At 40.2% G+C, this 12822-nt stretch overlaps 1 protein-coding gene across 1 annotated transcript in view; it reads right to left on the bottom strand.

Annotated features, from left to right (window-relative positions):
* CORO1C (coronin 1C) overlaps nucleotides 1–12822 on the bottom strand; it is a 75087-nt gene that overhangs the window by 16519 nt on the left and 45746 nt on the right. Inside the window, exon 3 of the mRNA XM_037816655.1 lies at nucleotides 5390–5512. Within this exon, the coding sequence (XP_037672583.1) occupies nucleotides 5390–5512 (123 nt within the window). The remainder of the gene's footprint in view (nucleotides 1–5389; nucleotides 5513–12822) is intronic.

The following is a 12822-nucleotide window of genomic DNA, read 5'->3' as shown; positions in this document are numbered from 1 at the left end:
TTTCTCGGAACGCATCTTATCTTCAAATTAATTCAGCCATGAACCCAACTATTTTATATCCAAGATATATTTGTGTGAAATCCCTAGTTTATGCTTAGGTCAACTTGCATGGGTGAGAACAGTTCTCATCTCTACACAGGTTCGTCAGCTCGGCTCTGTCTCTTGGCTGCTCAATGGCACGCTGACCCCAATCAGCTTTTTCAAAAATACATGACGTAAGCAGAGAGGAAAAAAGGCACAAACATCCCCTGCCGTGCCCAGAGAGGGCATCTCAGCACAGGAGGGACTGACTACATGTTACCAGCACCATGTTTTTTTTTTTTAAATAATGCTGTGTGTTCCTGCAATTTTCTATTTGGACATTTTACTATAGCAATGTTTTGTTCTGTTTTGAAAGAAAGAAAAACAGAACATACAGGTCCCAAGGGCTCCCAGATGAAAAAGTGAATCAATCAGTGGAAATCCATTATGGTTCTGTAAAAAAACAACTTTCAGCATATGTTCAGAGCTATTGTTATCACTGGCATTCTGTGATATTCTGGATATGGAAAAAGGACAGCTCAAGAGAACAGTTCTAACAAGAAAAAGAGAGGAAAATTAAGAAATGTAGGTTTCTTTCAAGCAGTAATTTTTAAGTGCAATTAGTTTTGTGGTTTTATTCTTTCAAACACGGAACAAATTTAAAGCATGCAAAAAATGTTTCAGACACCACTTCCCTATTTTAATCATCATGAACTTGCTACAGGGCCGAGAACTTCAGTCATAGCCATAAAAAGGGCTGGTCCCCCAAAAGGCCACTTAAAAAATAAAAAAAAGCCAAGGAAACAATTCCAAAGGAAAAATGGAGAGAGACAATCTTAAGAGACAGAAAGAGGCTTCCAGGTTCTGTAGCAGCTGCAGGGCAGCCCAATCCCCTACAGAAACCGCTGACCTACTAACCCCAAAGGGTAGCATGCAGAGAGTCAGGACATTCCTAAATGAACCATGACACTGACAGCAACATTAGGCTTGGGAAAATCAAAGAGCCGAGAGCTGGATTCTGACTTGCCGAGGCTATAACATTCCACTGGCAAACGAACCGCCCAGCTGCAACCTGCATAAAATGGAAATAGCAAGAAGCCTGGATGACTGAGAGAAGCAGGGAAAGAATTGAGGAACACACTTTTATCACCAACTGCAATCTCACTTCCATTTTTATTTCAAGGCAAACACTGTATTAGGAAAATTTACAATGAAAGCAAAAATGTGTAAAATGGGGAGTTTATTTTTGTTAATTTCTTCAGACTGATTCAAGATAAGAGTGTCCATTTGAATGTAATATTTAGACAAATAAGATTACAATGCCTGCAAGATTTTCCAGTCTCCCAGACTCTGGAAGAAATGATTTAGCAAGCCTAGTGTCTGAATTAGTCTCTTTTTCCATTTGGTCTTGACTACCAACCTGCGGATAAGGGACAATGTAAAATCAACACGTTTCACCAAACTTAACTTGGCTGCTTTTTGCATTATTTAAAGCACTAGTATTCTCTTAGAATACTACTTTTACCCAAATAAAATACTTAGTAGCCACCATCTTAAAAGCTCTTTATGAGAATATACTGCCGGAGAAAAGAACAGTGCCAAAAATTTGGAAAACTTAGGAGGCAAAGTACAGTTTCTGGGCAAGAGGATTTACGTAGCTGCTATTTGCTGGTACAAAACAATGTAGTACCTCAGGGGTAAACTCTGCCAACATAATTTCCTTTTAGGCTGCTTAAAGAATCCTTCTCTGAAAGGTGAAGGGATGTACAAGGCTGGCATTCTTTCCCCTAAATCTGCAAAGCAGCATCAACGTCACTTAATCAATGCTCATAAAATGTCACTTAATCAATGCTCACACAATCAACAAATCAGTGCTTAAATGCATAAGACAACAGAATTATGCCATAAGTAAGACTAAAAAGCAGTTATAAAAATTATTTCATCCTTTTACATTTCATTTGATAAACTGGCTCTACTGTATTTTTCTAATTAATGTCTGCTAAAGGTATTCTTATTGCTATGAATTCAAAGCTCATTATAAAAAATAACTCATACATTGGTAGCTTCCTTTTGATCCTCTCAATAGATATCACAATCATTGTCATCATTTTACCTCCATTTTATATGTGAGGCAAGTGAGGCTGAAAGTCTAAACGGCCTGCGTGTGCTCAGAGCTCCTAGTTCTGGGTTTTTCCCACAGTCTTTTCTCTACTAGGACTAGGCCTTCTTACTACCTATTACCTGCAGCAATGGGCTACTACCATTAGCCTAGGCTTGGGAAACTATACGGAGCTTTTTCTATTAAAAAAAGAAAATATGCTGTTGTTTGAAGCCATTCAATCTATCCTATGGTTTTCTTTTCCCTTCAGGAGAGCAAAGTGGAAAATGAAGTTTTAAGTAACAGATGGGACAGGAGAAAATCAAACGTTTCTTTAAATTTTCATTTTACCGTTAAGCTATAAAAGCTTTGGGTAATTACCCCCAAAATAATAATATATGATTTGGGGGGCATTAAGTGATTAAAGAGTGATTTAAATATCAGTGCCATACAGAAAGGTTTAAAAAAACAAATCTCCCAAAGCATTAATTTGCAAAACGTTCACTCTGCCAATAAGGGGCAACACTAGGGGATTCTGGGAAGGTGATGGTGTCAGTGGCAGCATAGTTTTGGGATCTTCCCAAATCTCCCCATAAAATCAGTAGCCATGCGACCTGCATGTTACTGCCCCTGGCGGGTAACAGGATAATGAGACCAGCGGTGGAAACTAGGGGTGGGGTGGGGGTGGGGGGCACTGTCTCCAAGAGCAGGTGAAGGCAGGGGTCCTGAAATAAGGTCTGAAGGGGCTGCTACAATCCAGACCCCACCACTATGGAAAACAACCAAAGAGGACTCCCTTCTGGGGATTCCTGGCATCAGGTCTTAAAAAAACGTTCCTTTTCCTTAGCAAACTGTGTCTGCAGCCACTGAAATAATCAATTCAGCAAGGCACATTAAGCCGCACAGCGCCTTTTCACAGCAGCATATTTCTCTAACATGCTTTGGCTGCCAAAATTGTATCTCAGGAGTCATTCTTAGCCAAAAGTCCATGAAGAAAACTGGAGAAATGGATGCAGTTCAGGAATTAGTTTGTGTTTATGTAAAACGATTTTAATATTAATAAAGCCTTCCAAACTATGCTTTTAGGTCTGGCTCAGCACAAGGAAAGTTAGAAGAATTAAAAATATTGTGGCTCTCCAAGTTCTCCACCTGACTTACACTGAGACCATCTACAACTTAACGAGGGCCTCTCTCCACTTATTTTGGGGGCAGCAGTACTTCCCATCTGTGTGTATCCCTAACCTTTTCAACATATTTCGGGCTAGGATTAAAAATTGATACAAATCAAAAATTAAATTTTAGGGTTAAAGACAAGAAGCTTTACTGTAAAAAGCTGGGTTTCTCACATAACCTGGTTTTGGAATCTAAAAGGGGAAATGTAAAGAATTCATTTCATCTCTCAAGTTTTTTGTAGTGTATCCCCATATAAAAGGACTTTCTTTAAAAAAAGTTCCACTGGCCAGAACACACCTTCTGACATGAGTTTGGAAATAAGGATCTGCAAAAACCCTTACTATCTCTCAAGACCTGTTACATTTCCCATTTCACTTGTGTACTTTTTGGCACCTTACTTTACTGTACTGTATAGTTCGCGCTAGTTTTTCTCTCCTTGTGTTGGCAGGGAGGGGGAGTCATGTGGTCAAGCGGCATTCACAGAATAACTGGAAAGCTATTTTATTTCTCCTAAAATCTTCCCGCAGAGCAGAGGTCACCTGTCAATAAGCAGGTACATACACGCACACAAACACAAAAGAAAAATCAACCACCTCTTGATTTAAGGGCTTGGTAAAAGGCGTATCTGTTATGTCTGTATTTAAGACATAGCCAGATTTGAGTTTTTTATGGTTGCGCATTATAATGTGCCGGCCTGACTTGAAGCCTCAGAGCCTCCAAAGCTCCAGAGCCTCAAAGCCCTTCTTTGCCTCTTTGTGGGCAGAGGATCCGAGGGGCTCCAGGTCCTGGATAGAAATTCCCGTTTTTTCTGTTCTTGGATATCACTCTTAGAGCTGCAGTTACAGGCTGCAGTTACAGTTCAAGAAGGAGGCTTGAAGCCAGGGGCTCTCCAGGCCATGGGTCTCTGTGTTAACTTAAGGGTGAGGGGCAGACAAGCTCGGAACATGGGATCAGAGATCGAGAGCACTGCTCCAGAGCTCCCAAATCACCGAGCCGCTCACACCCAGCCGGGGGCTGTTTCTCAAGGACATGGCAGCGTTTGCCCGCTCCTGTGAAGTCCATGCCACAAGGTGTGCTTGAACTGGCTGCTCCAGCTAAGTTTTTTCAAATACAAAAAAAGTAACAGCCTCCTCAGAATGTATGCCTGTGTGAAGACACTAACAGCCCTTTTGGTTCCTGACTCGCAGCGTACAATGCTCAGTGACTCCTCATTCATGCAGAGGTTGGCGGCCTTCCCCCCTTCCCTCTAGGGCAGCAAGACCGTCTGTTGGCTATCCAGCCAGGCTTCTGCTCTGACTTCTTTTTTATTAATAACCAATATATGTCTCATATTGGACTAAGTGGATTCCTTATCCCCTTATTATATATATATTTGCAACCTGGATTTCCAGCTTGTTTACAGAATAGTTTTAGGTAGCAGCAAAAGAGCCAAAGAAGGGATTTGTATTGCTGGGCACAAAGCTGAGCAGCGGGAACTCCCCGGGCTTCCCGGCCCGTGAACACCCCAGGTGCCAGCCCATCCCTCTCCTTTCTCCCCAGTGCTCCCTCTTCCTACACACCACTGAGGGTACAGCTGGAGCAGATACCCTCATTTTTAAGCATCTAGTGATGCCTCTTGCCTCAAGGAAATGTTTCTTTGATGGAGAGTTTGAGATTTCTTTCTCTTGTTTATGTTTCATTTGTACTCACGAGAGAGTGAATGATTAAACACCCATGGCAAGGCAGGAACTATAGGCCGGGGCTGCAGCAGAGGGTGGGGTAGTAGCTGCAGGGGTGTCCTTGGTGCGGCAAAGCCTCCGAGCACTTACTGGGCATCTCCGTTTCTTAGGTGTGAAAGGGGCTGTGGCTTTTGTGCAGTGACTGTGTTGGTGTTGGGAGGTGGTGTGGAAGCTGGTAAGTCTTGTGCAAAGCAACACAGTAAATTGTTTTGAGGTTTCAAAAAAAAAAGTGGTTAGATTTTAATGTAGCTAAATCCTTCTATAAGCCAACAGTCAAAAATGCTACGATTTTCTGCTTTTCAGACCTACACGCATACACACCCTCCCTTCTTCTCCCTCTCTCCGAAAGCAGTATGCAGCAACACCTGGGGGAGCTCACCATAACCGTGCAGTCCTCAGACCCGCTGGCGATGACTTGATCGTTGTGCGGGCACCAGTCTATGTCGAGCACGGGTCCCGTGTGGCCGCATACCGTAGGGTAGGACTTGTCAATTCGACCGGTCTGAGAAAAGAGAAAGATAAACCCATTATATAACACTGCTGCTGTGCAGTTTACATGCTTTCTCCGGCCCATTTCTCCTCTATTACCTCCACCCAAAATGCTCGACTGTGTACATATGATGACACTCACACTAGTCAATATCAACTAGGAGGAACTGCCAGCTTGCATTTCCAGAAAATAGCTACTATCCAAGAGGCTCAACCAAATCCCAAGGATCCAAATTTCTAGAACCACAAAGATTTTAGTTAATAATTGCATCAATAGACACAGCAAAGAGAATACAAAAGGCTTTTTACCAAAATAACAATTTCAAAAAGACAAATTGTATGTCATATATGTTTTTACAGTAAAAACATAAAATATAACTTTTAGTATAATAAGCTAATACCCTTGAATATACAAATTAACAGTTCTGGAAATGAATGGCACTCCAAGCAAGCAAAGTTAAAGTAATAAAAAGAAGAGCTCTGGCTATTGCCCAAGGACCCAAGGGCACACTTGATTTTAATGTCTCTCTCTCTCCAGAAATGCCAACCAGGCGGTCTCAGCAATAGCAACTTAGACCTCACCCATTTTCCGGTTCCACATTTCAGTTAGAATAAAAGTTTCATCTTGGCCATAAGCAGGCACCAAAGTTTATTTATGCCACAGGTTTGAATCCAACAAAGCCAACCTTGCTCATTAGACCAATTTTCTTATTTAAAACCCAACTTCGAAATTAGGAATGGTGTTGACCAAGACAATTACTGTTGCAACAGCTGTACAAAAGCGATTTCCCTTTTTAAACAGGGTAGTGCTGGTCCCTGCTAAGGTCTGTTATATGTTCTAAAAGTGGCTGTGTAACCAGCATCACTGAGACATCTACCTGAACCCATTTTCTGTCGCTCTTGCTCTCTTCTACGGCAAATTGTCACAACCCTGGGGCAGGCTTCTTGGCAAGTTTTTCAAGTTCGGCAAATTCTATGATTTCTCCATTTTGACTCGACTATGGGAATCTCCAGAGAAGCAGTATGCTAAAGCACAAAACCCCAGGCTCTGGAGTCAGACAGACATGGGTTCAAATCCAGGCTCTGCTGCTTCAAGCGTGAGTGGTCATAGACAAGTCACTAATCTCTCCAAACTTCAGCTCCTCGCTTATAAAACCAGCAAGAGTCACACTTACCTCCCAGGATTACTGCTAGGGTGAAATGAGAGAACGTCTGCAGTTCTGAGGACAGGATCTATTTAGTACATGGTAAGTGCTGGATAGATCATAACCTCTATAATGATTATCTGTGTAAGGTGATGTAAAGAATCTAATTATAGTACCTGGAACATAACAAATCCTCAAGAACAAACAAACCATTGTCAAAAATTAGCTCTTCTAGCATTTTAATTTACCTCCTCATTAAGGATTAACAAATACGTGGCTATTTGTGAACTTTTATGGGTCAGGCACAGTGCTGAGTGCTGGGGTACAGAAGTGTCCTGGCCGAGTATGGAGTCCAGAGAGAGGAGAAAATCACTGAAACAGCCAATTTCATTGCATCACGAGACATGCTCCACCAGGATAGCCATGGGGGACTGCGGGGACAGGAGAAGGGATTCAACCAGCATGCGGGGGGCCTCTGTTTCTGCCAAGAAAGGTCAGCTCTTAGCTGAGACCTAAGTAGAAGGCAGCCCTGCCTAGAGACCTCAGGCCTGTTTTTTTCACACGTTTCCTCAATTCACTTGCAAAACCAATTAAACCCAGTTTGGATCTCCTGAAATGAATCATCAAAAAAGGAATAAAAAATAAAAAAAAAAAATGCCTGTTGTATGCTATGTAGGTTACCACAATAAAAATTTTTTTTTCTTTATTTTAAATGCCATAGAGTCTGGGAGTTATAAGAAGGAGCCACATGGATCATTACAAGCAGCGAAGCACTGGTGATTGAGAAACAAACTTCCTGGGCTGGAGTCGTGGCTCTGCAGTTTTCTAGCTGTGAGGTCCTGGCCAAACCGCTTCACCTCTCAACTGTTGTTCCTCAAATTTAAAATGAAAACGATAATAGTACCTCATTCTTCAGAGTTGTTATGAGCATTAAATGAGACCATCAAAGTAAAGTACTTGGTACTGTTACAGCACTTGAAGTGCCCAATAAATGTTACCCAAAATTAAAAAAAAAAAAAAAAAAAAAAAAGGCTGTAATCCTGTCTACCACATCCCTGATGGCTTCTCTGCTTTAAGAAGGAACAGACAGGAAGCACCTAAGCCAGGTGTTTTTACCCAATTCTCTTACTGCATCCTCACACAGGCCACGAGAGATGGTTACTTCACTTCCACCCCTGGGCTACCACCTCAGGCCATGTTCTACTGCTGCAGCTGGTGGTAGTGGGTGGGCTCAAAGGTCTTCATTTTATAATAATAATAACAATAACAATAATAAATTACCATTATTATTATTATTTACACTGTAGATATATTTACTTTTTTTTTTAAAGTTGTGATATTTCATAACTTAAAACATTCTGAGACATGGAGGCCGGAATGAGGTCTGATGTACATTTAAATCGGCATTCCTGAAGGAGAAAACAAAGAGAATGAAACAGAGGCAAAAATTGAAGAGATAAAGGCTGAGAATTTTTCAGTTCAATTAAAGGCATAAGACTTCAGATTCAAGAAGCCAAGTCCTAAGAAGTATAAGTAAAAATAAATCTACATCTATTCACATCCTAATGAAATTCAGGACACCTAAAGAAAAGAGAAAATCTTGCAAGCGACCACAGAAAAAAAGACAGATTACTTACAGAGTGAGTAATTTCTCTGTGGGCAGACTTCTCAAAAGCAATTACAGAAACAACTGGGAAAATATCTTGGAAATGTTAAGGAAAACAATCATCCTTCTATACCCAGATAAACTATCATTCAAGAGTGATGACCAAAAACAAAAACAAACAAAAGACATTTTAGACAAAAAAGAGACAAGAGAATTTACCATTCATAGACTCTCATTCAGAGTTAAATTCTCAGACTTATTTCAGGAAAAGAAAGTAGGCTAGAACAGTTAAAAACATTGGTAAACTCAGTAAATATAAACAGGCATTGAGTATATAAAAAAGTAGTAGTAATTGACTAACTTTAGGCTTTGTCATTTAAACATGTTAATATTAAGGGTAAACACTAAAAGGAGAGAGAATGTATACCTTCCAAAGTGTGTGGAGAGCAGGGGAGGTGGCTAGAATAAAAACAAACATACAAACAAAAAACTCATTCAATCCAACAGAAATAGGAAATAAAAAGAAAAAAAAAAAAAAAAGGCAAGAAAAAGCATGAACACTAGAAAGCACAAAGTAAGATGGTAGAAATAAAAACAAAGAAAGTCACGAGTTGTGATAAATGCAAATGGCTTAACCTCACCAGCTAAAAGACAGGTTCTTTCATACTCAATTAAATCCAGCTACAAAAGATAGATTTAAAGCATAACACCAAAAGGTAACTAAGGTAAAGGGGGGATATTAAAACATTGTATGAATATAGAAAAGTTTAACAAAATTAACAAGCATAATCTATTTTAAAACTTTTTTCAATCTTAAACTTTTTATTTTGAACTACTTCCAAATTTACAGGAGTTACAAAAATATAAACCCCATAAAGAGAACTCCAACATATCCTATTCCCCCAGATACCCAGATCCACCAATTTTAACATTTTGCCACATATGCCATTTCATTCTGTCTACCCATCAATCTATCTACCTGTCTATAAATCCATTTGGTGATCCCTTGTATACATCATGCTTCTTGAACACTTAATCCTGCCATGTACATTTCCTAAGAACAAGGATATTCACCTATATATCCACTTTAAGTGCAGTTATCAAGTTCAAGAAATTTAACATTGGATACAAAGCAAACAGCATATATTCTGATTTTTTCATATGTCCTAATAATGTCCTTTTGAGCTTTCTCTCCTCCTCCTGCCCAGGACCATGCACTTATAATTTGTCTCTTTAGTTGCTCTTCCTTTTTTTTTTTAATTGTGGGAACATAAATACAACACAAGCTTTCCCATCTCAACCACTCCCAAGTATACCATTCAGTGGGATGAATCACACTCACTATGTTGCAGATCCCTCGCAGCCTTCCATGACTAAAACTTTCCCACCTCCCCAAACAGAAACCCTGCACCCATTTTACATTAACTCCCCATTCCCCCTGCTCCTGCCCTGGCAACCTGTATTCTAGTTTTTGTCTTTATTAGCTTTCATATTCTCCAATATTTTCTTTGTTGTTACCATGGGGCTTAAATTCAACATCCTCAATCTGTAACAATCTCATTGTTTGTGCATACTATTAACTTCAATAGCATGCACAAACTATGTTCCCATTCCCCTTTGTCCCCCCACCCTTATGTAGTTCTTGTCACAAATTACAAATTGGGGTTGGCTCTCTTGATTACTTGTTGGATCATACTTTGAAAGCTGTCACTGTTCTGTGTATATGCTGTTTCACAATGGAAAATGTATTTTTAAAAAAAAACAAATTATATGTTTATATGAGTCCGAAACTACTGATTACTCATTACATTTTATGCATTTGTCTTTTAGATCCTTTAGGAAGTAAAAAGTGGAGTTACAAACCAAAAATACAATGGTACTGGCATTTACGTATGTTTTATGTGTTACTGGAGATCTTTTATTTCTTCATGCGGCTTCAAGCTATTCTCTACTGCCCTTTCCTTTCAACCTGAAGAACTCTCTTTGGCATCTCTTGTAGGGCTGGTTTAGGATGACCAACTCCCTCAGCTTTTGTTTATCTGGGAATGTCTTAATCTCTCCCTCACTTTTGAGACAGTTTGGCCAGATACAGAATCTTTGGTTGGCAGTTTTCTGCTTTCAGCACTTTATGTCATCCCACTGCCTTCCTTACACCATGGCTTCTGATAAGAAATCGGCAAATTATTTTATTGAGGCTCCCTTCTACATGACATATTGTTCCTTTCTCGAGGGTTTTGGAATTCTATCTTTGGCATTTGACAGTTTGACTGTAATGTGCACGGTGGGTATATTTGGGTTTATCCTGTTTGCAGTTCATTGAGCACATTCGAAGTATATGGTCACATCTTCTGCTAAATTTGGGAAGTTTTCAGACATTATTTCTTTGAATATTCTCTCTGCACCTTTCAAACTGTATGATTTCAACTGCCTTAACTTCAGGTTCACTGGTTTCTCTCTCCTGCCAGCTCCACTCTGCTGCTGCACTCCTCTAGGGAATTTTTAATTTGTTACTGTGGTCTTCAGTTCTGCTTGGTTTCTTTTCATAATTTCCATCTCTTTATTGATAGTCTATTTGTGTTCATCTATTGTTCTGAGTTCCTTTAATCCTTTGTCCATGTTTTCCTTTCGCTCTTTGAGCATATTTAGAACCATTTTTTAAAATCCTTGCCTGGTTATGTCCCATGTCTCCTCCTCCTCATTGATGGTTTCTCATGCTTTAACTTTCTCCTTTGCCTGGGCCATTGCTTCCTTTTTCTCTGTATGTTTTGTAATACTTTGTTGAAACCTGGACATTTTGATATTTTGATGTGTTATCAAGGGATTTAGTCTCTGAGGTGTCATTCCGTAAGCTTGTACCCAGCTAGAATTATGACAGGGCTTTCTTTGAGTGCCAAGAGCTAACAAAAAAAAGGGGGAGGGGAGTGGGGAGAAAAAGAAAACACCTTTCCCAGCCTCTGCAGATGGCCCTGTGTGAGTGTTCTCCTTCAGGACTCATCCATACAATGCGTTTAGAGAACTGCTCCAGGCCAAGGGGTGGGAGCCTCTCTGATCCTTTCTGTGCATGCCTCTTGTGTTAGGCATGCATGTGGGGCCCTGGGAATATCAATCGTTTACAAAGATATGACTGTCCCCTCTTCCCTAGGACACAATCTCTTCATGGTGCTGGGCACTGAACTCTACGTCCTACAGCCAGCAATCCCTTGCTCCAGGCAGCCACTTGACTAATCTCCCACAGCTTCTGTAGGGGAGCTCAGCAAGCCGCCTTTCACATGCAAGATATGGTCTGGGACAGCGAGTCCCTCAGGCCACCACCAGACAGACTGAGCCAGACATACACGCTCCCAGTATTTGCATAATGGTTTCTCTGCTCCCTCCAGATTTGGGACGAGGGGTCTACAGTGGGAGCACAGGCCAGCTCCACACCAAACGGATTAGGGAAGGCGGAGGGGCCAGCCAGGATGCCAGGGGTTCCTACTACTTTTAAGTGGCCTTTTTTCTTGATTCAGTGCTCATCCTCTTCCTACAGTCATTTAACTGTTTTCTCGAGTTTTGAGAAGTATATATATTGTCAAAAACGAGGGAACAGCAATAAGATTATGTGCCGAATTCTCAGCAGAAACCATGGAGGCAAGAAGGCAATGGTATGATATATTTAAGGTACTGAACCAGAAAAACTGCCAGCCAAGAATTCTTTATCTGGAAAAACTGCTTTTCAAAAATAAGGGAGAGCTTAAAATATTCACAGATAAACAGAAACTGAGAGTTTGTCAACCTGCCATACTAGAAATACTAAAAGAACTTCTGTAGGCTGAAAGGAAAAGGTAAGAGAAAGAGGATTGGAGGCAAGTGTCGAAATGAAGATAATGAGTAAAGGTAACTAAAAGGGTAAAAAGAGAGACAAAAATAAGATATATAAAAACCAAAGGATAAAATGTTCATTGAAGTTTTTCCTTTACAGTAGTAACACTGAATGTTAATGGACTAAACTTCCCAATCAAACGGCACAGACTGGCAGAATGGATTTTTAAAAAAAAGAAGAGCCATCTATATGCTGTCTACAAGAAACTCACCTTACACCCAAAGATACAAATAGGTTGAAAGTGAAAGGATGGAAAAAGATATTCCATGCAAACAGTAACCAAAAAAAGAGCTGGACTAGCTATATAATATTGGACAAAATAGGTTTTAAATGCAAAACAGTTATAAGAGACAAAGAAGGACACTACACGTTACTAAAAGAGGCAATCCACCAGGAAGAAATAACAATCACAAATATTTATGCACATAACTTGAGTGCCCCAAAGTAAACGAGTTAAACCCTTGCAAAACTGAAGGGAGAAATAGACACCTGTACAACAGTTCGAGACTTCAATACACCTCTCTCATCAACAGATCCTTATTGATGACAGAGGATGAAAAAGGAAACAGAAAACTTGAATAATATGACAAATGAACTAGACCTAATAGACATATACAGAATAATGCATCCCAAAAGAGCAGGATATACATTCTTCTCAAGTACTCACAGATCATTCTCCAGAAAGACCAAATGTTGGGTCACAAAACAAGTCT

Source organism: Choloepus didactylus, chromosome 23 (assembly GCF_015220235.1).
Source record: "Choloepus didactylus isolate mChoDid1 chromosome 23, mChoDid1.pri, whole genome shotgun sequence".
NCBI lineage: Eukaryota > Metazoa > Chordata > Mammalia > Pilosa > Megalonychidae > Choloepus > Choloepus didactylus.
This window is presented reverse-complemented; position numbering and strand designations above follow the sequence as displayed.